General features: G+C 36.9%; 2 protein-coding genes across 2 annotated transcripts in view; both read left to right on the forward strand.

Annotated features, from left to right (window-relative positions):
* Positions 1-4,980: 4,980 nt before the first annotated feature.
* Positions 4,981-18,628, forward strand: ldb3b (LIM domain binding 3b). Its single transcript, XM_056771464.1, has 10 exons — positions 4,981-5,068; positions 5,285-5,476; positions 10,345-10,496; positions 12,501-12,576; positions 14,372-14,394; positions 15,390-15,590; positions 17,254-17,280; positions 17,618-17,784; positions 17,921-17,957; positions 18,070-18,628. Exons 2-10 carry the CDS (start codon positions 5,381-5,383, stop codon positions 18,164-18,166), a joined length of 876 nt encoding a protein of 291 aa, XP_056627442.1. The 5' UTR covers positions 4,981-5,068; positions 5,285-5,380; the 3' UTR covers positions 18,167-18,628.
* A 489-nt stretch (positions 18,629-19,117) lies between these two features.
* bmpr1ab (bone morphogenetic protein receptor, type IAb) overlaps positions 19,118-26,955 on the forward strand; it is a 29,587-nt gene continuing 21,749 nt past the window's right edge. The window contains exon 1 of the mRNA XM_056770914.1: positions 19,118-19,353. The gene's annotated coding sequence lies outside the window, so the exon portion shown is untranslated. The remainder of the gene's footprint in view (positions 19,354-26,955) is intronic.

A 26,955-nucleotide genomic window follows, 5' to 3' on the forward strand; every position in this document is an offset into this window, starting at 1 on the left:
AAGAAAGAATGTCATGCAGGTTTAAAAAGACAAGCGGGTGAGAAAATGCTCGTAGAAATATCATTTTTGGGAGAACTATCCCTTTATTATCTTAGATGATACTGCAAGACATTTTCTTATTCTCTGAAGGTGAATTGTTTCATTTTTGTGTTTTTAAACAGGTATTTCAAATGTTCTGCCCTATCTGGCTGTGTTTAGACACACAGGTCACACAAATCAAACCCCAAAATAATGTCATTGGTGGAGGCGGTGTTGCTGTGTCAGGCTGGGATGCTCTTATAAATGGATCAATGATAAAAGTGCCACTGATTCACTGTGATCGGGTCATTCTATGGAAACGTCAGTTTTTCTGTCCCTACCCTTTACAGAAAGATTACACTTAAAAAACATTTTAGTTATATTTTTATATTTAAAAGTTAAACTGCATGTTATTTAAACAATTACACCTTTTTGAGCCATCAATGTGGCAATTTGTTTTTTAATAAATTATATAGAATTCCAAGCACGACTGCTCTGCTCCTCAGAGGGAAAGTGCTTTATTTCGAGGTCAAAAATAAGTTTTAATAATAAAATAATGTATGCATATGCAACTATCAAATAAAAAATATTTAAAAAGCGGAATAAATATTATTATAATATTATTAAGTCTCCCGGACTTGTCACTGGTGTTACCACATAACAAAAATCTCTTGATTTGAATTAAAATGCACACTGATGACATCACTTAAAGGGATAGAAAAAAGTCACCTACATCTCAGATGGCCTGAGGGTGAGTAAATAAACGGCAGATTGTAATTTTTTTTAACACAAATGGATTGAACTACTTAATTTAGTGATTATACCATGATTGACAACATCTGGTTTGACACCTTGCCTGGAGCCATTTTGTAAAATGTATTTTCCATGAAAATTGTCACTGCAACTGGTGTGACTTCCTTATGTCTAAGTAAGTAACGCTAATGACTCCTATCTATAGAAAAACTGTATTCAAAGGTATTAATTCAGTAATTTAAATGAATAAACAAAAAAAGATAAATGACCATCAAGCTGTCATTTATGTGCATTCATAAATGTTAGAAAAATAAAAAAAATTAAGATAAATTTCCATATCAAAAGTGTACGTTTCTGTAGAATGACCCTATTACACCTTTCAGAGGAATCAAGCTACAAATGACTTTTTATAATTGTTTCTGCATAACCTGAAATAGAAATAAATATTACACACATCATGTTTATATTAAACAGGTGTTTCCACCAACATCCTCCTAGCATGTTGATCCTCTGACATTTCATTACTGCTGATCGAGAAAACTATTTCATTTTGGAAGTAAATTTTTAGCACTGGACGGAAGATTTATTTATTTATAAATGTATTTGAATGTTAATATGGAATTATGTGACATTTACTATGTATTTCCTCTCTTTTTATGTTGTGATATGTTCCTCTACCCACATATTCTCATTTTCATGTGATTACATGCATCCTTGTTTACAAGAAATAGGCTCTTTTGGGAGAAATATTTGGTTTAAAGGTTCTTTGTGCACGCTAAATTAAAATCAAAACTCTTCTAAGGTCCTCCTCAAAAAAATTGACTGATCTCTCAACTCATGCCTCTAAATGCTGAAATACACTACAAGACTTTTCCTCAGATGTTTAGTCTGGAGTTGTTGCAGAAAGTCTGCACTAGTCTGCAGATTTTACCGCGTTGATGCCCTGTTTTTCAATGCAAAAAAGTCTGCAAGTGTGTGATGTCTAGTTTAAAAAATCTGTTCAGATCTTAAAAGTTGTGAAGTATATTCCATACTCAACATTCTATATTCTGTAGATAATGAGATGCTTTAGTGGCATTAGCGGAGAACACTTTTAACAAGATTAGTTTGGGGGTTTTACCGGATATACATAATGTACATCACAGCTTATAAGAGACCGTATATCGTCCAAATTTCCTTTTTTTATGAAAATGGAAAAAAACGTTTTAAATGAATAATTAGTGTTCTGTCAAAGTTGACAAGCTCTTTTTAATACTTATTTTGTTTAGCTATTTGCAAAACTAAGTGGCAAACATAAAGAGTGATTAATAATAATGATATGGCAAAACATACAAATCCCAAAATTTGGAGATACAATGTTTCCGGAGTGATACACTCTTAAAAACAAAGGTGCTTCATGATGCCATAGAAGAACCTTTTTGTCTAAATGGTTCCACAAAGAAACTATAACATCTGAAGAACATTTCTGTTTCACAAAAGGTTCTTTATGGTCCTTCAGATTATAAAAAGGTAAGAAAGAGGTGGTTCTACAAAGAACCTTTGACTGAATTGTTCATTGTGGAATCAAATACTGGTTCTGTAATGGCATTGCTGTGAAGAACCTTTTAAGCTCCTTAAATTTAAGTGTATGTGAATTTTAAGATAAAATGTATGTGCTCATGAGGTTGCTGGGCTTTATCTTGAGAATCTCGGAAGTCTACGACACTCACAAAGCTAAAATTGAGCTAACCAAAGCCGATAGTCTACATCACCCTTTACTTTGAGTTGGTTTACATAATCTGTGACCCTTGTTTAATTCTACTGTGTTTGCTTCCCTACTGTTCTTTATGCACAAGTTGGATGGTCTCAAAAGCAAAAGCCCTTTTAGTATATTTTGTAATGAGTGTGAAATTCAAAATTATTTATTGAATGATGTTTCTTGAGTGATAATGAACATAAATAATAATTAACAGTAAATATAAAATTCTAATGAGTATTGTAAATTGTTATGTTACATTATGTAATCTTTTAATGTTTTGTGCAAAATGTTACATTATGTTGTCAATGAAATATGTATTTCTAATAAATAAAATACTGTTTTATTTAATAGAGAATGATAGAATAATAGGCCCTACGTGGTTTTTACTACTTCTACTTAAGAAACTTTTTTATTTTAATAGCACTAATTTTAAGAGAAATTAAAGAGAACAAAAGTGTAGTTACCAAGTGCGGCAAATCCTCTTTGACTGGAAAGAAGCCATCTGTGCATGATGCAAATTTATGTGCATGAGTGTTCAGTAGGAAAATAGTCAAATAAATTCAGTATCACTTTAGCCAATAACGTTACAATAGAATTAACAATTATATTTAGTTTTTAAGGCTTTTCAATTTCATCATTTTTTATTATTTTCATTTATTGCATAAAAACACATCAGTGTGGACAGTGACAGAACATGAAATATTTTCGAGTCCGTATTCACATACAAGCATTGTTTGTAATAACAACTGTTGTGTATGCCATTGTATGACATGATGGAACCTGAATGCTTTTAGTGACATGTAACAACAAGAGAGACTAGCTTTAGTCAGGGTGACACAGAGAAATTATAACTCTGATCCTTCATATAAAAGCCGAAATGACAGGTGTGAATGTCCTGTTTGACTTTGTTGGCAATCGGTCGTCATTTCTGATGGTGGGCTCCTTTAAATCAAACGTTTGAGAAGTCTTGACAACAACAAGTGTCGCAATAATTTTCTCCTGCGGAATCCAGAGTGAACCCTAAGTCATAAAACTTTGAGATTTTAACAAAAAAATGAAATGAAACACCTTGTTTCACCTAATGCTGTCAATAGTGTGCAGGTTGTACACAATATGTGACTGGAAAATGTTGATGATGCACATTTGTGCCTGTACGAAAGGTTTACACAAAGGTTTAAGCCCCTTGAGTGGATATGGTGCGATATCTCATTGAGTCCACCCATATTGTGTTTCCCATAAGTAAATGTTCTTATGCGTATATGCAACTCTTGATCTGTGTTTATGGATCAACTTCACTGAAGAGAAAAGTGTTTTTCATCAAGACTGCTTATAATTCAAGCTTTAGTCCTTATTGGATAAAGAGAACAAAGTCTGCCGAGGATTCACACTTTAGTGAGGTGTCAATGTGTTGCTTCAGTCTTGTGAAGGTATGAGTTTTCCTGTAGATCAGGGGTCTCCAACCTTTATCATTCGAGAGCTTCTGTTTTCAAATAAAAGTGGTCGAGAGCTTCCCATATGTTACACAATACTGTTAATGTTCAAATTTCCCGGACTGATACACACACTTAAACCATATCACAACGTTTTATGTTAAAAAACAAAAATTTTAAATAATCATTGAAATAATAACATTACAAATGATGACCGGACTTTAAACTAACAAAAATAGCCTACTCATAACATGTCATATGCATGTACATTTTCAAAGGAAGTTTTGATGAGAAAATATTTATTAAAGGATAATCCTTACATTTCATTCTTTAAATCATATTTATCTACTGTAAAAGGACAAGTTCGAATGATAAATTATATTTATCTGCACCATAACAGTTCAATGTAAGCTAACATGCGTTCTAAAAAATCTCAACATCCATTGTTTGACTGCAGGTGGCGCATATGCCTTCGGACAGATTTTCACAGAAAATGTAACCTAATCTGCCTCATGTTGACCAGTATTTACCGCATATCATAATCAAATACGCCTATAGGTTTAATGGTTATTAAAACACTAAAGGAAATAAATTAAATGACCTACATAAACGAATAATTTGTTGAATTTGAGGGGGTGGGACACCTGTCTATATCAGCTCAATCTGATTCAGTACGTCTTGGCGAGCTACTCCAAACAGGCCACAAACTATACTTGTAGAGCTACTTTTCGACATTAAGGATGACAGTAAGGCTATAATCAGTTTCAAAACATTGATCAAATCTTATTGCCACACGTTTGCCTTCACATTAACAGATGAGGCCCCAAGACACAGCACCCAGGTAACACTATCTCAGTTGGAGAAGCCCTTTCTGTTACTGTAATGGCTACTTGTTGATTATTAGTTGCTTCCCACCCGCTCCCACTGTACCCTGTGAGTGAACGCCCATTGGAGCGTACTGGAAAAAAATGTGTTACCCTAAGAAAAGGCTATATTAGCCATGTGAATCATGGGGGCCAGGCATCCGGAGGTGTCCCCTTACACACCATATAAGGGGCCCCAGGGCTTGACTGTTATCACTTTCTGCAGAGAGATCTATTCTAGGTTGCCTGTCCCACCATCCGAGCAGGCAAGAACTCTTCTCCTTTTGCTATTTTAAAGACTTTTAATTGACTTATTTAGTGATTGTAAACGTAAAGTGTGTGGGGCTTTTAAGTCTGATCAATCAAGTATGTTTTTTTTTGTGTGTTTATATAGAAGGGAACTTATGTAATTTGATTATGGTTGTGTTGAGACTAAGGGCAAAAGGTATATTACGGTGTTTTCTCTCTGTTGTCTGTTTTAGAGGCCTGCCCGTATCCGGGTGTTTGGTCGTCCCGACAACAGGGAAAAGAAAGGAGTTTATTAATCCAAGAAGGTTTTCCTTGAAACTCTCTTCAAAATGAGCAATTACACAGTAACTTTAAGCGGACCAGCACCGTGGGGATTCAGGCTGCAGGGAGGCAAAGATTTCAACATGCCGCTGACCATCTCTCGGGTGAGACAACAACTCTGGCTTGGAGAAAAAAATAAATCTCCATGCTTTGATATTTGAAACCCCCAAATTCGTCACTTTTTCTAGATATATTTTTACTTTACAAAAACACAACACAAGCATCGATGCGTGGTAATGTCATGTTACGATATGTGATTACGTAACATTGTGGTGCAGCTGCTGTATTGATAGTTGTCCACACCAAGATGAAATCCTGTTTTGGCCCTTTGGCAGAAACTTGAGGTGCTGTGGCGTATTTACAGTGGAAACGTCTTTAAATAGCTTTCGATGATTCGTGCCAATAGAAAACAAATCCGTTTGTGTAAGGTTGACGGTGAAAGGTGAAACCTGGATACACAACTTGTCTGGCTTCTTCACATGCAATGTGTTGAATTACCAGCGCTAAATTGGCCAGAAATTACAAATATGTTTATTTATGATCCTGATATAACATCAATATAGAATAATATTTATCAAATGAACTGAAAAGAATATGAATGATTCTGATAAGAAGCACTCAAAGGAAACTTACAGTACATTTACACACTAGACAGCACTTGTGCATTCAATCTATAAAACATTTTCATAAGCACTTATTCCTGGGACTAAACCCATTACCTTCGTGTTGCTATCACAATGCTCTTCCAATTGAGTTACTGGAAATATTTATTTTACAAAAACTTACATTTACATTTTTTTATTTCAGATTCACTATATAAAATTTTGTCCAGTTGTGAGGCGTTATACAAAGTAATGTTAAAACATATTAAAAAATATTAAAAGAAAAAAAAGAAAAAGAAGAAGAAAATAATTTATCTGATGCACGTGCATGGCCTGTAGTTTACTTCCGGCCTATGTTTGACTATAACATAACAATGTGATTTATATTAATACTAATTTATTCTAATCTTTTATTGAATATTAATTGTATTAAATTTAATAATACTAAACTCAACAGTTATTAAATCATTGCTGAGGTCTACTGGAAGTTAAGTTTGGGGATTAATATTTGTTTGTTTTTGCCACTGAAACCATATAGCACAAAGGGTTTAAGTGGATACCTCTTCGGTTTGTTTCCCTGTGAGGTTTGTTGTTAAAGCTTGGCAAACCATGTAAAATTTACCTCATGTTTTGTGGAGAAATGCTGGAATTAATTTCACAGACATTGATTCTCAGTAAGCTTATGGTTGTTTATAGCATTTTTCACAGCAGATGCTGTGCAGAACGACAGAACTGACACAAGCTTTCACATTACTGTTCAAAAAAGCACAATGGATGTTGTGAGTCAGATTCACTGTGTGGACATTCAGTGTGCTAAACTATTCCAGAATGTTTTCTATCTTTACAGAAGGTCTCATTCCATGCCCAAAGTCCCAACACCTCATTGTGATTGATTATGAATTCACAAGTGGAGATGTTTTGTCAAAACACTGTATTGTTCTTCCGTGGGCTTTGATAAGAAACCACTGACCTTCGATAATGAGTCACAGGCAGTTCAGTCCAGGTTGTGCGTATCACGTCAGAGACCCTTCATGACGCTTGATTGGCTTTTACTTCGATAGGGTCCTGGTAGGTCCAGCTTCTCAGATTGCACACTGAAATGTCAATTAGATGCTCGGAAAATATATCTCCAGTGTTGCATTTAGAATTATCAGTATATTATCAGTATTAGAATTATCACCATAATCATTCATAATCCAGGCATCCATCTGGATGTTGTTGCCAGTTTCTCCTCGCCTGGCTGTCACTAAATATGGACATATAATTAAAAGTGTGTGTACATATTTAGACAAGGAGCAAGACTCACTCAAGGATGATTGATATATTTGTGAGTTAAAATCTTCAGAAAAAAACGCAAGCCAACTATATACTAAAAAGCATACAAGCTTCATTGAATCTTAATCCCGGTTCCAAGGCAGATGAAGCTGCTGGCTTTCAAAAGATGCCACGTTATTGCACGCAGTGTTTACTGTGTTTTCTTATACTCACTGATTTGGAGATATGATTTAATGCCTTGTGACATTTATTTAGAAGACAAAGAAATAAGAAACGGATCAGTGTTATTGATCAATTTAATACGTTGATACAGTATATTATGACATTATGATATTTTGTCTTTGACACACCCCTGGATGTGCAAAGTTAATATCAGCAGAGGAGGTGACAAACAGTCAGTGTCAATTCAAACTGAAGGAAACAGGTTTTTTTGAGGATGTTGACAAATGGATTTAAACCTTAAAATGCAACCTTTTGAAATAACATCTCAAACATTTTTCCATGTCTGGTGGTAAATTACGATTCAGATTTAATTTAATAAAGACAAAGTTAAGTTTGTTACTGTAGCGATCAGTGCTTTTGTGCCAGTGCATATTTCACGGCTGCATTTTAAACATTTAACCAGCAATATAAATAAAAAACGAAGCTGCAAGACAGTTTTCCCAAACCGGTTACTCATTCTCTAACTGATATAGAAAGCTGTGGTCACTATTGATAGCATTGACGATCACTTTTGGCCCCTGGCTGCAATGTCAGACTTATGGGCTCCGATTTTAGCTTAGCACTGAAGGTCGGGCCTGTAGAAATACATCTGAGACATAAATGTTGGTTTACGGGGAACAATGGATGTTCACAAGTCTTCACTCATGAGATCATTGTGAATTTCCAAACAGAAATAGGCGCTGAAAAAAGCATGCTACTATGCTCAGATTGTTTTCTTCCAGTGGAGAATATAGTCACGCAGATATGCAACCATCTTAATTACAATTTTTATTTATATCATGTTTGTCTTCGTGTAAACCAAAAGGTTGTATATCACAGATGTAGGCCAGACTAGGCCTACAAACATGGAATCTCATTTGCACCTACTCGCACACAGCGGCAATAAATCCTGATAAGAGCAAATGCAGAGACAGCTTGCTAATGATGCATTAAAAATTGGCCGATTTTGTCAGTGAATCTGCAAACACCAAAGAGCGTTGTGGAAGAGCAACACAGATAGCAGAAAGCACTGGGACTTTGTGTTCTCCAAGATAATTCCCATCATTATATGTGCTATGAATGCTATTGTCCAGCTCTGCAAAGTGTTGATATAAATTTGAGAGGCGCTTCAAAGAGGACTTGATAAAGTCTATTGATTTATTGTGTATTAGCAAAATATTCTTAGCTACGAAGTTAGGTAATGTTTCAGGTTGAGAAAGAATAATCACAAATGAGATCTCTTTGGCTAGGAGATATCCAATACTTCTTTTTTAGTCTTCTGAGACTATATTTATACTTAATAGTTAAAACTAGTTGTTGACATGGATGTATAAACGTCGAAAAGTTTAATTTAAAAGCATGCACATAGCCCTAGTGTTCACGATTAGTACAGTTCATCAGTCCAGAAAGTAGACAAACAATTAAAGCTGTTATTTAACGCTACCCCAAAAAGTAGTGCCTTTCTTCCTTCCTGACCGAATTGCAGTGCAGTTTTCTCACTATACATTTTCATATACATTAAGAAAATGTGCCTTCATGTGCACATCCAGAACTATTAAATCATAGTGGAACTGCCTAGTTTTAATGAATGAAGTTGACTTTAAGTAATATTTTAAATAATAAATGCAAAAGAAGAATCTGGATCATCAAAAATGAAGACAGTTGCCATCTGGGCTACGATTTATAACACAGTCATACTGTTTTAAATGTTGACCATGATGCAAAAACGATTATATTATTTGTTCATGGGTTTAGCATCTGTTTTAGTGATATTGGAAGTTTAACAGCTTAAATGAAATAAACAGCTAGAGAGGGGAGGTTTATTGTGTCTAATATCTAATGATGAAAACATGCAAACAATGTAAGTACATAATAAATTATTCTTAACACTCTTAACACTCTAAGAAAGAAAAGAGATTGAAGACATTTCAGGGGAACTATGGGGTTGCTGTTCATTCACAAAGCAAACAGAGACAACGTCACCTCCGGCATCACTGATAAAACGATTTTCGTCTTAAATAAAGATGGAGATTTTTGTCAAATTTTTGCGACTTGACCTTCATTTATATGCAGCTTAAAAATAACTGAGAAATGAGAGTGGACTAAAAACGCCTTGTAGTGGAGTAGGCGGGGCGAGACCGTGGTTCACCTGTCTCGAACCACGGTCTCGCCCCGCCCTACTATACTACACGCCTCAAAGAGGAAGTGTTAAATAGGTTTGGTCCAGGTAAGGGGCGGAGTCTCCCACACACTTCTCCAGCTAAGCCATGACTTGTAAGTTTTTGTCCCGCAAACTTGTTATTCTGATTTTAGAGCAAAGTTACACCCCATACATCGTACTTTGAATAATTTTTTTTGATCTTAGACCACTGCTTTATTGTGAGTTGCAGTTATGGTAGATGAGGGAGTGCTTTCTTAATAATAAAACCCTTCTAGAGTTTATATGTAGTTTGGCTGAAGGCTATTTACTAGTGAACATTACATAGGCGAGAACTCTCAGAAGCGTTTATATGCGTCTATGTTGAGTTATGGCAGCAGGTGGGACAGAAGGGCTGGTGGCAAGGTCCCAGAATACAGGGACGCAGTGGGCGTCAGATCTAGGGAGGCGGTGGGCGTCAACAACAACATTTATTTTTAACACTTTAATGAGCTGCCTGAAAGTTTAGCCAACTACGTGCTGCAAAGATGGGATTTCCATCTCAATTTCCTTCGCGAGAAATGAGAAATTAAGCCTAAGCCGTGTTTGTAATTAAATGAATCTCTTGAGCCCATATTGTAAAACAAATCTCACGGAAGACTGGAAGTTTGACTACTGTCCAGATCACACGTTTTGTATGTACCCATTTGCTGAAGATTAGCTTCATTTTTAAAGAATGTTGTCTGTCTGTTCCCAGATCACGCAGGGCAGCAAAGCGGCAAGTGGAAGCCTCAATCAAGGTGACATCATCACCGCAATCGATGGGGTCAGCACTGAGGGATTGACCCATCTGGAGGCCCAGAACAAGATTAAGTCTGCCACCACCAAACTGAGTCTCACCATGCAGAGGTAAACATCAACAATGATGCGTTGTCAAGCCAAATTTTACTACTTCTGAACATTTTCTATCCTTTTTAAGCATTAACCATTTTAATGAATGGACTGGGCACCAGTAATGCATGATATTTTCCTGGTAGCAACTCTTGTATGCAAACAATCTGGAAAGGTAACTGGCACAGACTCCAAGTGAGGGTTAGCATACAAATATATCAACATCACAAAAGCGTCTGTGAACCTCTGTGTCTTGTGTAGCCTTCGGGTTGTCAGCTTGCATGAATTGAAGCAATGGATATTCAAAATAGAGCGCTTTTCACTATTTTAATGTGGTTTCTTAATTCAGTTTGAAATACCCAGGGGACTTCAATGCACCGTAGCAGTGATGACATCATTTCCAAAAATACTTCAGATTCCTCTTGACATTTTTGTATTGTTGACTCCGGGGTGCCTATTTTTTCAAAGCTGCAAGCCAAGCTGGTTCATATTAAATACACCATGAAGTTTACAGATGACTCTTTTATTAGTTTAGGGAAGATAACAGAAAAGAAAAAGATGGTATTTTGCAACGCATTTCTCATAAATGTAAAGTGCCATAAAATATTTGTTATTACAAGATTTAACATTCAAACTAATATTGACCGATTTACGTGATGTCACAATCTTTTCATGCCTGTGCAATTAAAAGCATCTCAGGAGAGGTGACAGGGTGCAGGGTACATGTGTTGGATTCCAGTTAAATTTCTATGCCCACTGAATTGTGAAAATCCCCCAGTGTTTTTGCTTCAATGTGGCTATACTGCAATACTACCTCATTTTTTAAACAAATGCTACTGAGAGGTCACTCTAGTATCCATATAACCCTCATAGAATTTTCAAGGCTCAGAACAGTAAGTTGTCAATTGTTAAGCCATTCATTTTATTTGTTATATTGATTTGTGGGCTACTCAACCAAATTGAAATGTGATGTGTATTCAGTTTACATTCTCAACACAGGGTAAAGGTCAAACGTACGGGCACAGTGATTCATTATAGAGTGGAGAACCCTGTGACTGTTTTTGAGACAGTATAGTATAAGAAATGGTATTTGTGAACAATCTTTACAGTTTAAATAGACTAACTATCAAATTATGTGCTATGGTCTGTTTTAATATATCTATTGGTATAAATATTATGTACTCCATATATGCCCTAAAAGTCTCAGATTACATATCTGAGCACATTAATTTTGGATTTTTGTCATTTACACTTCAAATTATAATCAAGTCCATGATGTCAAGCTATTTTCAAAGCAAATAAGAGAAATAGAGATACAAACATTTTATAAATATTTCTACTTAACTTTGGTTAAAGCATCAATTATATTGTCTTGTATTGTCTTGTTGTACTATGGCCCGGTTTCACAGACAAGGTTCAAGGCTAGTCCCAGATTAAATTAAATTTGTGACCTGTTTTAAATGAATATAACTTGCCCAGAAATATCTTGTTTTGTTTCCACTGTTTTGTATCTGGATGTACACTAGTAATGTATGCTAATACGTGTCTTTGAAACCGGGCCTGTATGTGTTTTCTTTAAGTTATTAGTTGTAGTTATTACTACTAACTTCTTTGTGTGCTGAAAATGTAAGTTCTTAAAACATGCAATATCATTTCTGACCCTGAAAACTGCAGCTAGATCATAAATCATATGTCTCTTGTGATTTACTGTTTTGTACATAAAATCAGAATTTAAAGAACATTCTGTGATATCTTTAATATTGACTGAGCTGGACCATGTCAACGATTTAAATCGTATTGAAATAAATGGTTGAAATCGTACTTTAATACTCTTTATCTCTTAATGCGGATATGAGATCTGGCTTTAAGGCAGGGGTTCACATTTGTGTTTATAGGGCAATTAAATGTGTTAATTACAATCAATAATGAATTGTAACTGACACTGAAGTTGACTTACGACACACATAAAGCCTCATGTTTTACTGTTTTTGACCTCTGCTTTAAATGCCACAATGGTTCCAGGTCGAGACGTCCTGCTCCTGTACCCACAGCCACTCCAAGAATGGACTCACCCATGCCAGTTATTCCTCACCAGAAGGTAAAGTCACATTCTCTCCCAATGGAATATTTCCTGTGCCAAGTGTACATGTTTTGTTATCTTGATATCTTATGACTGGTGCAAATTAAGACTTGCATATTTAGAGTCAGCATAAAGACCCTTTTTAAAGATGGGTAAAATAGTAAACTTGAAATTGTTTTTGTGCCATTTCTTTAACATCATCTTAATCACTAAAGAAAGTTTCCAAGCCTGTATCAAAGTAAGTGAGAAATGGTGAGATGGTGTAAAAAAATCTTCTCTGAAGCTCAACACTTAAATCCCTCTACAGGCCTCAACAGGGACTTCATAAAATTACAGATTCGCACATATTGTAGTTGCCTAATGAATTCTGTTTGATGTTGTTGTGCTTCACACTGCTTCATTTGCATCTCTTTCCTGATTTTAGGAAAACATTTCCACTTTATGTCGTTAAATCTATGCTTTGCCATTTCGTCATGGGTTAAAAATGACTCCAAACCAGAGGGGGGAATATAATTCATAAGCCTGTTTTCAGCAAAAACCTCATGTAACAAGGCAGTCAAAATCCAACCCACGAGGTATTTAACATGAAAAAGCTTAACGCACATCTATGCAAATTCAACAAGTTTTTTAAATCCACAAGCTAGTTGCTAGTGCTAACTCTCAATTTTTAACTCCTCACCTGTATCCCTCCGGATCTCACTTTAACAAGATTATGGCAAAGAATACTGAGAACACTCCGTCATTACCTCAGGTCAATCCGCTCTCGCATGCATGCGGATCAGCTAGGAATGTACTTGGCATCAGGGGGACCAATGGTCCGCTGGGCTTACCTGACCCCTCAGCCTGCAATCCGAGCAGGGCCAGGCCAAGTCAGATCTGCGTCTATTAATGTAAACTGTTTCCAAATGACAACATACTGTAGTTATTTTGGTCTTGTCAGGGCTACGTGTCCTGCCAATAGGTGAGGTTTGCCATGCTTCGAATATGCTACAAATTGACCAACAAGTTATGGCAATCTAGTAAAGATGGATGATTCACTTCAGAAGATGTTACTTGTAAGATTACTAGTCATGGCAATGGATGTATTCTGTCCAAAAACACGAGCGCAAATTCCCACAGGCCTCAAGCAACACATCAAGGCAGTTGAACATTGTTGCAAATGTTTTCTCGTATTTAACAGGCCCAGAATGTCACAGCTCTTGTAACAGTATATCCCAAATGAAGCCTTTCCCACAAAGACACCATCAGATGTTCCAGCATCTATTTGCAGCACACAGGAGCAAAATTCATAAAGGGAAATGTATGGTGGAATAGGTTACACCCAAAAATTAAAAAGTCACAATCTGGGTGTTAGATCATTTATATGTGGTGTGCTAGCAGCACATTCCCACGTCATTGTTATATTAGGTTATTTCGTTCAATGAGAGTCCGAAAGTTGTCTAGCTTTTTCAGCTCAGTCCTCTCCGGGTGTCCCGTTGTAGCCCAACACCTGTTCTAGTCATTCAGTCTGTCCTAGGAACAACCCAGAATGTCACTTATGAGAAATGTGATCAGTAATAACCATCTGTATTATGTCATCTGTATAATTTACAGATTACAAGAAATCTGAATAACTTCAGGCTATTTAGGAATTTCCTGTCATTTCTTTCGCAAAGAGCAGCAGGTTGAATTTCATAAACTCAACGTTGTTCCTGTTAGATAAAAATAATCCTTTAGCGTTTATTAGCTTGAAATCAAGGCTAGCTTGATCAAGGCTAACGTTGGCTCTTTTGTCTTTTTTCCCTCTGTTTATATTACTGTTGTGTTGTCGCAGGTCATTGCCAACACAGCTGCCAAGTCAGTACCAGTTTTTTATATGAAATAGTTGAAGCATGGCCTTGAAGCATGGCCTCGTGCAGTACTGTAGTCATGGTTTGCATGCTTAAGTTTTTAACTCTTAAAGGGGCAGTTCCCCCAAAAATGAAAATTATTTATTTACTCAACTCGAAATTGTTCAAAATCTGTATATATTTCTTTGTTCTGATGAACACGGAGACTTTATTTGGAAGAATACTTGTGACCAAACAGTTCATTGACACCCTTGACTGGATAGTAGGAAAGATCACTTCGTACATTTATTTGTTCTGTTGAACACAAAATAAGATATTTTGAAAGCAAACAGTTCTGGGGCACTTTAGATTTTTTTTCCTAATTCCTACCTTTGTAGTCAATGGTGGACACTGTTTGGTAACAAGCATTCTTTCAAATAGCTTTCTGCTTATCAGAACAAAGAAACTTGAGGGTGAGTAAATGATGATAGAATTTTTATTTTTGGGACTGAACTGTCCCTTTAAATATTTTTTGTCATGATGAAATGTTGAATGGTCGTGAGTGAAATATTAAACTTTAAATCTGGATAAATATCTGATTTTGTTTTGTTTGGGCTTTAAAATGTATTGCATCTTTTGCCCATACAAAAATTGTTTTGTGTTATAGCGCCCTCGTGTGTGTATATGTACAGTAACTTAATATGAATGTAACAAATACGCTTTCATTAATAAAAAATATAACATTCGTAAGCATGGGAATTTTGTAATTAATTATAACTTGTTTGTTGTAAAAAAGTTAATGATTAACTGCCTATAACAGACCTGTAGTGCTAATAATATGCTTTACATTGAACCGCAAATCAGTGCGTTTAACCTACACAAATGCATTAGGTAACTCAATGCTATTTACAATATTCAATGTTTTTTTTTCTACATTTGTTTCTGGTTCCTCACTGTCCCGACCTCATCTACACTATCACACGGTTTCAACCCATGACACTCATTTCATCTGAACCTTTACAGCCAAGAGTACGTTCCCAGCTTCAATCCCATCGCACTGAAGGACTCAGCTCTATCTACTCACAAGCCCATAGAGGTGAAGGGCCCCGGGGGAAAAGCCACCATCATTCATGCCCAGTACAACACTCCTATTAGTATGTACTCTCAGGATGCCATTATGGACGCCATTGCTGGTCAATCCCAAGCCAGAGGCAATGAGATGAGGTGAGGCTTTAACTCTCAAAATCATTCCTTGTCATGCAATTTAAAAAGGTCTACCGGTGCCTGAGTGAAAACCAGGATTGCCAACCGTCCCGTATTTTGAGCCTGCCTGATTTGTCCTGTTCGTGGTTTCCCATGTCCCGTTTATTGACGGCCTGGCCGAAATCCGAAGGCGAGCGCAGTTGTTTAGCCCACACCCCAGATAGCACAATCCATCTGGCTCACTTCTATTTGACGTCTGCATTTACATCTGCAAGATACCTGCAATACATAGTTTGCTCATCTGCAATATGTCTCGGAGATGTCTGAACGTCTGTTATACGTCCGTTAAAGATCTGGAGATCTGCTGTGTAAAAACATCTGCTAAACATCTTAGAAAGAGAAGCTTTACATCCATTCTAAATCACAAACATCGTACAGACGTCTTCTAGATGTCTATATGACGTCTGACAGCAGACATCTCTGAGACGTATTGCAGATGAGCAAACTATGTATTGTAGATGTCTGTAAGATATAAATGCAGACGTCAAATAGACGTAAGCAAGATGTATGTGTGCTATCAGGGACTGCGTTGATGAAAAGCACGAAGGGAAACGACTTGCTGACGACACAGCTAATACAAACCAAACAACAAAGAAAACAAAAATTTTCAATCCATCCGTATTAATATGAAAAAAATAAACATCATTTATATTATCGAATAAGTCTAACAGAATTCCAGCTTTTTATTATTTGCTTATTATAGCGTTTTTGAACATTGTCCCAAATATTTCTTACTATAAATTGGGTGAATTAAAAAAAAATACATTTGGGAATAAAATTCATAGCTAACAAAAGTAAGTTTTTAATAAAAAAAACTCCATATTGTTTCCATATTGATTTTTTTATAAACATATTTATATTAAAATTCTAACATAATTGATTAATTTAACCCCAATTACTGCACTATGTCCAGGAATGAAGGCAAATATACTCTGAACGAAAATATGCTCTGTGTTTTCTGGAAATGAGTTACAGAATTTCCACAATATAGGAACTCCCCAAAAGGATAAATATCACATACAATTTTTAAGTGAATTTCTTTGATTTTGGGGACAAACTATAAACTTTAAATAGGAGGTTCTAACACGTTTAAGCATTTGTTTTGTCAAAGAAATAATCTAAATTATTTCATACAGACTTGACATGGTTGAGAGTTTGTCTAATATAAGCCCAATATTAACCCCAAATACGAAGCAATGACGTCAAATTTTCTACCGTATTTCATAGCAACAAAGTTGGCAACCCTAGTGGAAACTGAGGTAGGAAGGTTATACAAATGATTCCACATCGAAACTAACGTTGCACAATTTGTACACTAGAGGTCATCATTTCTCTTTTTTGCATTTAAAATGTCCTAAATGTCATCTGTAAATCTCCCTTCATATTGTACCATACACAGCAGAAAGAGCTAAATAGGCCCAGTCGCATGTGTGGAGAAATTTAAAAGATATTTATAAGATATGTGTATAAACTTGATTTGTGGGTTCTCTTTCTGCTTAAAAATTGTCTCACTTCATCTTCAACCAATCACCCAACCAACCACAACTCATCACTCATCTTTGGCCCCCTGTTGCATGTCCCCTCCCTCCATGTGACACTACTTCGTCTTTCCTGTGATTGACAGTGATGACCCCGCTGGATCTCCCCTGTCGTAAGTACTCACAATCTATTTAGACTTAGTGTAGACCCCTCACAGTTACATTCATCTGCGTTTTCTTATCTATTAAAAATACATTTCATAAATTCAAAATGAGCACAAACGGACCGTTTACATATTCTTATTAAAATAATACACATCTGTAATTATTCCACAGTTAGCTTTTATTTTATAATGTGAATGTGTGTATATTCAGAAAAAATGCTGTCGTTTCTATCTACTATTGAATTTTAATACATTTTTGGTTAAGAGTGAAAAATACTGACCTATGTAATCACAATCAAGAAGAACTGATAATCTAGTTTTATTTTGTCTCTCTTCTGGGGATTAGTTCACTTCCCATTAAGGACCCTCTTGTGGACAGTGCTTCTCCTGTCTACCAGGCTGTGATCAAACCCGATGATAGGGAACCTGAGATGTCTGAGTGGGCCCGGCGTGCTGCCAACCTGCAGTCCAAGTCCTTCCGCATGCTCGCTCATATCACAGGAACGGAGTATAGTGAGTCAAACTTTTCTATACTTCAGCGTTAAACACTTCCTGCATAATTATTCTAGATTTTTTTGGGGAGATTTAAGTCCAGATATAATAGAATCATCATTTCATTCATAATTATTTATCCTCGTCTTCATAACAGTGCAAGATCCAGATGAGGAGGCTCTTAGAAAATCGAGGTAATCTATGTTGCTTTGACACTATGTTGAGCCACATGAAGGGCTGCTGATTTAAACCATTATGTGGTTTTATTTCAAATTTCTCTTATGTTTTTCCTTTCCTATCTTACAGGGAGAAATTTGAATCAGAGGTAAAAGGCCCACGGTTTGCCAAACTGAAAAACTGGCATAATGGTCTGTCTGCACAGATCCTTAACATCCAAGGGTAAATCCCAGCTGATGCTACTGGACAGAAGTTACTAAAATAAAAATCAAGAAGGATAAGAGAAGGCCGTGTAAAATAAGGGTGCAATAAGCAGAGAAGATGATTCTAGTGACTGGAATGTGAGTTAGAGTTATAAACCAGCCTGAAAGTTAATAAAAAAGCTTCTGTGTTTGATGTCCATATGTATGTTTGTTCAATGTGACTTTCAGCCAATGAAACATAGTGCATAGTTCTCAGTTGTCTTTTTTTCATTCTTTTTCCTTTTCTTTTGGTTGCATCTGTTATCCTAAATTATTGCTGATTGACAAATTGCCTTAATTAATTGCTTGTGTAAAGAATTAAACCTGAGAGAAAGTATAAAATATAAGTACCACATCCACTACATTACATTACAGCACAGCACGCATTGAAATACAAACCAAATGTACTATTGTTAATGTGAATAAACATTATTACTTTTAACCAAATGAAAGTGTTTGTTTCGTTGCTGTGCGTGATGAAAGCATGTAAACCATGACAGAATTTGTATTTTTTTATCTATCTGTTTAGTGAACTGATTTTTTGAGGAAAAGCACATCATTTTGCAGTGAAGAAATGCGAAATTTCATTGATGACCTGTAGATTACACAATTACACAAACTACTGCTATGCTTATGTTAATTCTTATAATTAGAAATATTTTTCTTCATCAATTATTTATCATCATAACGAATCGGGCGTGTTAGTCCTCGTTTGAACAGCAGATGGCATCCACGGTTTTCGGTTTTTGGCTGATCTCCTCCCATACTACAACCTCTCCCTCTCCAGCCAGTTTTTCCAGCTTGTTTTTCAACGCGCGAATCGGCGAGATGAACGCTTGCGTTCAGCCGCGCATTCGTGATTGGAGGACCGAATAAGCGGGATGCCGTGATTGGAGGACTGACGGAGCGCAGTGCTGTGATTGGAGGACCGAATCAGGACCGATCGCGTTACGCGCAAGAGTGGAATGTTCCCTCACACAGGCACAACTGGAGAGAAAAGAGCGAAAGAGACCGTAAATCCAGAGAAAACCGTTCACGAAAGCTGGTGAAAATAATCGAAAATCCAACCAGGGAAGGCGTGTGTGATCCACGCTTCAAGAAGGCATTCAGGACGAGTAAAATCTGTCATCGTTTTAAGGATTTTAAGTTGTTTTAGTGGCTTCATCAATAGGTAAGTGGGAATTCCGGATATTTGCGTGATGATTCTCTATCTTTCCGGTAGTGGAGGGGGTGAAAGTTTGTTTCTCTGCCAGTGCTTTCATTTTGCAAAAAATGGACGATTTAAACAACACCAAGACTTGATTTGTCAACGAATCGCTTATTTAACATGCATCATTAATGTACATTTTTACTTTATTCGTTCAATGCTAACTAATAAACGGCAAGCTCCTGTAACGTCGGGCCCTAAGCACATCTAGTCACATCAGTCTGATATTTATATATTTATTCGTTGTATAAACTCATGTTTTGCGATATTTTATCACATTTTAGACAAACGCAGATAACTGTTGGGTTGCATGTAAGGTAACAAGTAGTGTGTTGTATTTTTGTGTGGTGTTATTTTGATAACATCTTTGTTTGTGTACTGTTGTCGCGTGTCCAAACATGCAACATAAAAAGGAGCAGTCTGGTTATGTTGTGTTAGACTGGCCTTTGTCAGTAACTTCGTTGAATACATTTTAAATTTAGTTTGACTCGGAGTTGTGTTGTCTTGATATTGTTTTTGCTGAATGTTAAGTTATTTACATCAATGCCGTCAGTGTACGGTATACAATCTACGTGCATCCAAATCCCTAAGGAATTATAACCATGATTTTACAACAGTAATCATTAGTTAGTTGTCTATGGTATTAGTAAAGCCATAGTAACAAGAAATGTACTATTCTCTCACGACATTAACATAGTTTATCCATGTTATTTGCATGCCAAAAACATCACATTTTTCTATTTAAACGTTTCACTCCAAATTTTGTATACAACAAGATGACACATTTGTTGTATGCCTCAGTTTTTGGTCCTTTTTTCGCAACCACATTCCAATTGTGTTGTTAAAGTGTGTTCCATTTTGTGAATACAAGTAAATATAGATACCAATTTCGTGTATCTACATTAATCCAATAAAATTTCAATGACTACTATAAATGTTTGGGTCAACATTTCAATAGTTCACCTTTGCCAGGTTCACCTTTCGACAGTTCACAATTGTGCATTTTTTGCTATGAGTTATTGATCAGTGACATTTGTGTTTCGCTCTGTGTTTCTTCAAAGTTGTTTTATACAAAGACGTTAAAAAATGTCTCTCAGTAAATCTTTTTTTGGTCCTGACCCTCAATAAAACCCCAAGAAAATGAACAGACTCATTAGTCCCAGGGGCAATTAAACATGGAGACAAAGATAAATCTCTTACCGTGAGAGCAGCGTCTCTATCCATATATCTCAATTTACCGTGGTATTGGTCTTTCAGATTTATAGAGGGAAAAAACAGCAGAAAGATCCAAATGAAAAACAGAGAGCTAAGGGAGGGTTGAGGTCTCTTCTGAGGAGCCCACTTTTTAAGTGATGGGTGTGAAGAGACACAAATAGAGTGAATACCTGTAGTGTGTTTCCACTGGATTAATATGTAATTGTAGCAGATTTGAAATAATACTGTCAAACTTAATTTTAGCAGATGTGGACTTTAAAGGGATACTTCACCCAAAAATGAAAATTCTGTCATCCTTTACTCGCCTTCGAGTTGTTTGAAATCTGTATACATTTCTTTGTTCTGATGAACACAGAGAAAGATATTTGGAAGAATGCTTATAACCAGACAGGTTTTGCCTCCCCCCGTTGAATAAAAATACAATGGTGGTAAAAAGTGCCCCAGAACTGTTTGCTGTCCTGCAATCTGTTCAATAGAACAAAAAAAGATCAAGTAATTTTTCCTACTATGGTAGTCAATGAGGTTAAAAAATTTTTTGGGCATCCTTCCAAAAATCTTTCTCTGGTTCATCAGAACAAAGAAATTAAAACTGATTTCAAACAACTCGAAGGCGATTAAAGGATGACAGAATTTTCATTTTTGGGTGAAGTATCCATTTAAATGCAGTTTCTAAAGCGTTGCTTTGTTGTAGAATAAAGATTCTTGTTGCATGCATTGTTTCAACCACCACAAGTGTTGTTTTTGTGTCACCCGTTGTGTGACAACTTCAAGCTAGTCAGAAAGCTGTATTTTTTTCATGAACTGAACTGAACTGAACTCACTGCATTCATGGAATGTATTATGTGCATGTATTGTTTGAAAGACATATTATAAGGAATATTTGCTTGAGGCCTACCTTGCCTTCGAAAAAGGAATTTACGAATAGTCTATATCAGATAAAGATGTCCTGTGAAAGAGGTTTGTTCTCACCACTATTTGGCACTGATTTCTGCCAATTTCCATGATTGCACATCAACTTGCATGTTCGAAAGTGCAAGATGTGGGCTTAACAACAAAGACAACCCCTTAACCACCCCTCCTTACAGCAAGCAAACCTTCTGATCTTTTGCTCCTGCAGCCATGGGCCAGAAAAGGGCTTGCATCTAAAATAGAAGAGTATGAGTGGGAGGGGAAGAGAGAACCAAATCTAATTTTCTTCCTAAGAGCCAGGCTTTCTTTATTCGTATATCGTTACGGCTGTATTTAAAGGAGAAATCTTGGCCCGTTACCTCCATGCGTAACTCGCTCTTTATTCTTCAGCCCATGGGTCCTCGTCTGGCCCTGGAAGTGCCTCTTTTCGGAAAGGGGGGAGGTGAGAGGAAAAGGAGAGTGAAGTATGGGGGAGCTAGAAAGAGAGTCAGGTTTCGGCCCTTATTTGCTCTAAGCTCAGAGAAGAAAGCAATATCACTCAGACTCCAATCTTACATGCTTTGATTCGCTCTTATTGTCGTGTTCAAATGGGCTCGATGTGCTACGTCTTTTATTGTAATTTGGTGGGCTGCTAAACATTGTGTTTGCTGTAGTCTCATAGAATGGTGTTCTGTTGTTTTGCGTTGTGTAAGTCACCTTGGCTGTAATAAGACATGCTTGTGAAAAGCCAACAGAGGGCTAGTTTCGTAGCCTTGAATGGCAGCTGAAATTGAGTCTAGGGAGATTGTATCGCTCTCTGCAGTAACAGTGTCCCTGTTTATTTCCATTTTACTGCAGGGATGGGTGGAGCACACATCGCCACGCAAATCTTTTCTCACTAAGCGTTATCTTTAAACCTTAATGAATGCCAAGTCTACAAATAACCTTTTGGAAAGAAAAGAATGATTCTGTTGAGAAGCTTCATCTTGAAGCACCTCTTTCAGGCTGTTGAGTTTTTCCAAAACAAAAACTAGGTTCAGAGTTGGCATGGGCGAATGGGCTTCTTACCAGGTGAGATTTGAAAACCGCAAGTAATTTACTCCTTGTTAGGCCCTTACAATGCAGAACACCCTCATGTTGATAAAGCTCAATGTAAAACCGTTTTACATGTCACTCTCTTTATCTTTCTCTGTATAGGAAATGCCATGTCTTTCAGGAGTTTTTGTTGTGGGGTGCAGTTGTGAACAGAGCACAATAGAGTAGGGTTGGTTGAAGTTAGCTGAGCGTGCAGAGTACTCATGCTTCCATATTGGCAGCGCAGAGACCTCCCAATGCTTAGTTGTGCCATATGCCAGTGCTACCTTATATAAACATTGATCAATCAGGTGGTGACTTGCCACTTTGGCATATTCAAGTGCATTTTGTCTTTTTTTATGAATCATTTTATTAAATGTTTCTCTTTTGAATTGACATGCTTGCTTTGTTTTACTTTTTGTGTAATGGTAAATTACCTCACAGAGAAGAGAGCTCCAAACAACAGCAAGCAGGGTTCCTGCTGTCTGCATATTTGAAGCGCATTATGTCAGGTCTGAGATGTGCTTGGCATCTGCACACAACCACACAGCTATAAAGTGGTGCGCTTTCAGAGCTGGTCTCTCTCTGCCTGAACTTTGCTTGTGCTCGTAGCTCTACTGAACCTGAACAAAACCCACAATAAAAAGCATTCATTAGCACTGAGCCCTGCAGCATATCCCGCCACCACAGTTAAAAAGGAGTGTCTAATTTCTACATCTATAAAGGTTAAATGTTTACGGGATAGATAGAAGCCATAACAATCGTTGGAGGCGTTATCCCAGTCAGCCTACAGTCTTACACCTTGTTCTAACGCGATAAAAGTATATTTTCCATGTTAATCAGAGGTTTGGTCCTAACTTAAAAACTTTCAAATTAGAGTTTTCCATGACGATACACAACTGGCCCGATCGGGCAAGTGACAGTTCTCTCAACTGGCCATAGGATCTCCCATGCTGGCTCTGCAATAAAACGCAATAAAAACATGATCACCTGATAAAAAAACATGATTTTTGAACATTTTTACTAACAAAGTTATCTCATTTGCGAACCAAACTCTTCAAATACACATTTGACTAAATATAATATAAGTAGGTGATAAGGCTAGAATATCCTAAGCAGACACGTGAGTTTTAAGAGCTGCAAGTCAAATGAATGGCGACTGGATGGTTGTAATTGAATGCCTTCCTCTGCAATAGATCCATTCTTTGTAAAGCAAATGAGTCTAAAAGGTGAATATGACCAGTTCACAAGGGATTTGGTTCATCAACACTCAGCTATTTTGAGCTCAAGGTCAACGATTTTGCTGATTTCCTCCCTTGCAAAATATCACATTAATGAAAATCCAAAACATAGATTATAAAGAATGACTGGGTGCTTTTGATAAGCTCAGAACACATAGCCTCCTTCAAACATATGTGTTCCCACACCCAGTGTCTCTGTGAACCACACTGGGCTTTTCATCTCATGGGATTTCATTTCAATTAGTTATGGCTGATCGTTTGCTTTGAACGTATTAGCCCTTCCTCAGAGCCCGATTGCTTTTTACACACGCTAGTTCTTGTTGGTTTTACTAAACCCTCTGGAATTAACAAGGGTGATGGCGGCTTCAGATCTTTGATGTTCATTTCCTACAGCTGTCCCTTATCTTTCAGCACTGGATTTTTTGCTCTATAATTTCACAAATCACCCTGCATTAGGCTGGTATTTCCATTTTAAGAATTTTTATATGTGCAAACGACAAGCCACTTTGATCAAAAATTGCAAACTGCTACTGCTTTCTTTTACTTGTATGTTTTGTGGGGGCTTATTGAAGAAAACACTTAAAAAATCCTCTGATTTAATTGTTTGGGAAGTAGTCAACATTCCTGAACTTACCCCTAAAAAAGGGCGAGGCCTTCCTCAGAGAAGAGGAATAGCGGCTGGAGTAGTGTTGGGTTATCAGAGATTGTAAACATTTGACTGAGCTGGACGCTAAACTTATTTTACTTTCATCACAGTCCTACAGCTGGTAATAAGAATTCAGCTACACGCATACCAAGATAACCAACGGTCAAACAATCTTTAACAAAGATTGACATTTGCACATGCACTAGCAGACCTCCCTTTCACTAAGATCCATCCGCACGTTTTTAACTGATGAAGTGAAGTTAACGCCATTGTTACTGTTTATTGTTAAAAGCCAAAGCTTTTACGTGCACTGAGAGGGGGACAAACCAATCACAACAGACTGAAAAGCGGAAGCTCGCTGATATGGTATGGGTGGACATCTTTAGACACACGCTCTTAGTGAGGAACCAATCACGACAGTCTTGGTCAGCTTTACCCACAGAGTGTTTCGGAAGGAGGGACTTTAAAGAAACCGGAAAAATCCTATCGTTTTGTATGAAGAGGGACAGCGGTAATCGGTACACTTGCAATATGTGAAATATATAGCGTTTTTTGAAACAAGAAACAAATCCATTGTTAAACACCCAAAAAACAGAATCAAAGCTTCCAAAACAGCCAAATTAGCGTCATGCTAATATAGAGCCTGTAGATACTAAGTAACTGTATCATGCATCTTTTGGGAGGTCTCAAAAAATTGCTGTCATTTTGTGGATACAAATACTTTCTGTTTAGTGGGTTCTGCTGCCAAGTGTTTGTATTTCCGTGTTTATAGTCATATTGTTGCGTTTGAGCCATAGACAGTATAAAAAAATATGGATGTAGTGTACGTGACATCACCCGTAGGATTCTGATGAGCTGTTTTGAAGCTTGAAGTGGACGGAGCCGGCCGTCGCCATCTTAGCAGCTCGTCGCTCCCGGATCATCGAAAATGGGCAAAGAGGCGGGACGTGGTTGGAGCTGAGATGCCTGGTTGCTAAAACCAATTGTCACTCAAGGGGCCACGCACCTAATTTGTAGAATTTTAATGGCTTAATATAAGTTAAACGGGTTATAAAAAAAGCCACCCTCCTCACAGTTGTCATGAAGGGTAAAATTAACTTTCGAGAACAAAATCATTTTTTGTACCAGGCTGTAAACATGTTTTTTTTGCTTTAAAGTTGGGCATTTTATCATGGGGCTCAATGAGATTCTGCTGTGATCTGGAGCCAGTCTCTAGCAGCCAGTCAATGAAATGCAATGAAAAGTCACTTCCATGTTGGCTTCACGAGAGAGATCGGATCGATTAATCGCAATTCCCATTCAAATCGTGATTAAATCGATGTGGCTATCGCGATTGTGAAATGTTTTATGCGCAGCTGGTTCCTGAAAGCACTAAGTTTTTGATTCGGTTAAGACGTGCATTTAAAAAAGCAACACATCATCCTTATAAATATACTTTATTATCTTGAAAATACCTGAGGAGGCTTGAAAAAAAAAGATAGAAAGATGCCAGATGCAGATAGGAACACGGCATTTCCTGGTTATACGCCTGGTACTTCTTCTATGGAGCATTTGAGTTTCTGTGCGAGAGCGCCCTCTTTCGGATCCACCTCCTATCGGCAACCTTCCGATTAGGGCTGCGCTTTCAGATGCAGCTGCAATTAACAGTATTTCACTGACAAACTGCGCATAAATCATCACAGCCAACTGCCAAATCCGGTGTGGTTTCTTTTCAATTTATCACGCAGCCCTAATCGGAAGGTTGCTGCATGGTTTGAGGTTAGAATATCAGAGCCTGTGTATTTGAGTTTTTTTCAGTAGAGGTTAAACAGGTACAATGTAATGTGAATGTGTGACCACGAAAATAATATTAGGCTGCTTACGTGGTTTTGATTAGCATAGCATATTTTTGTGCTTTATTGGTAGTATAACTATTCACACTGAAGAAGATAAAAAATGCTCAAAAATCGTTCACGAATCTTTGGTCAGTGATTTAGCAGCTGTTTCGCAGTAATATCCGGAGGGGATTCGGATCCTACGAGATATGAAACAATACTATGTAACTGTCTGTTAGACCAAACACACAAAAAGACAGAGCTGTTTATTTTATACTAATCAAAACATAAAGGATATAACAGAATAATATTCCTACTTACAGATGATGTGGCACAGGCCAGTTTCTATGTTATCTCTGTTATCAGTAGTGCTGGGAAAACCCCTAACGCCTACCCTGTCCTTTATGATCCACTAACAGACTCTGACTTTGCATTGTAAATAATCGAGGTTGTCGTATAATAGTCACTAGAACATTGGCTCATATTTATCGCATTTATTATTAAAAAGGGTATTTTTTAATTACTTGGACCATACTGATATTGTAAGCAAGAAACATGGTATGCAAATGATGATGATGATGTGTATACTCTGAGACTTTGTTATTGCTCTTTCTACAAAATGCATCCAAGTTATCATCGTGTTATCTCATGAATGTAATATTTTCACCAGATAATATAGCCTAATGTA

Source organism: Triplophysa dalaica, chromosome 17 (genome assembly GCF_015846415.1).
Source record: "Triplophysa dalaica isolate WHDGS20190420 chromosome 17, ASM1584641v1, whole genome shotgun sequence".
In the NCBI taxonomy this organism is placed as follows: Eukaryota; Metazoa; Chordata; class Actinopteri; order Cypriniformes; family Nemacheilidae; genus Triplophysa; species Triplophysa dalaica.

Excerpts from the sequence above, each read along its gene's own strand:
- ldb3b (XM_056771464.1), top strand. The coding sequence starts at position 5,381 with ATGAGCAATTACACAGTAACTTTAAGCGGACCAGCACCGTGGGGATTC. Across the intron at positions 5,477-10,344 it reads TGCCGCTGACCATCTCTCGG|ATCACGCAGGGCAGCAAAGC; the intron begins GTGAGACAACAA and ends GTCTGTTCCCAG. Across the intron at positions 17,958-18,069 it reads GAGGCTCTTAGAAAATCGAG|GGAGAAATTTGAATCAGAGG; the intron begins GTAATCTATGTT and ends CCTATCTTACAG.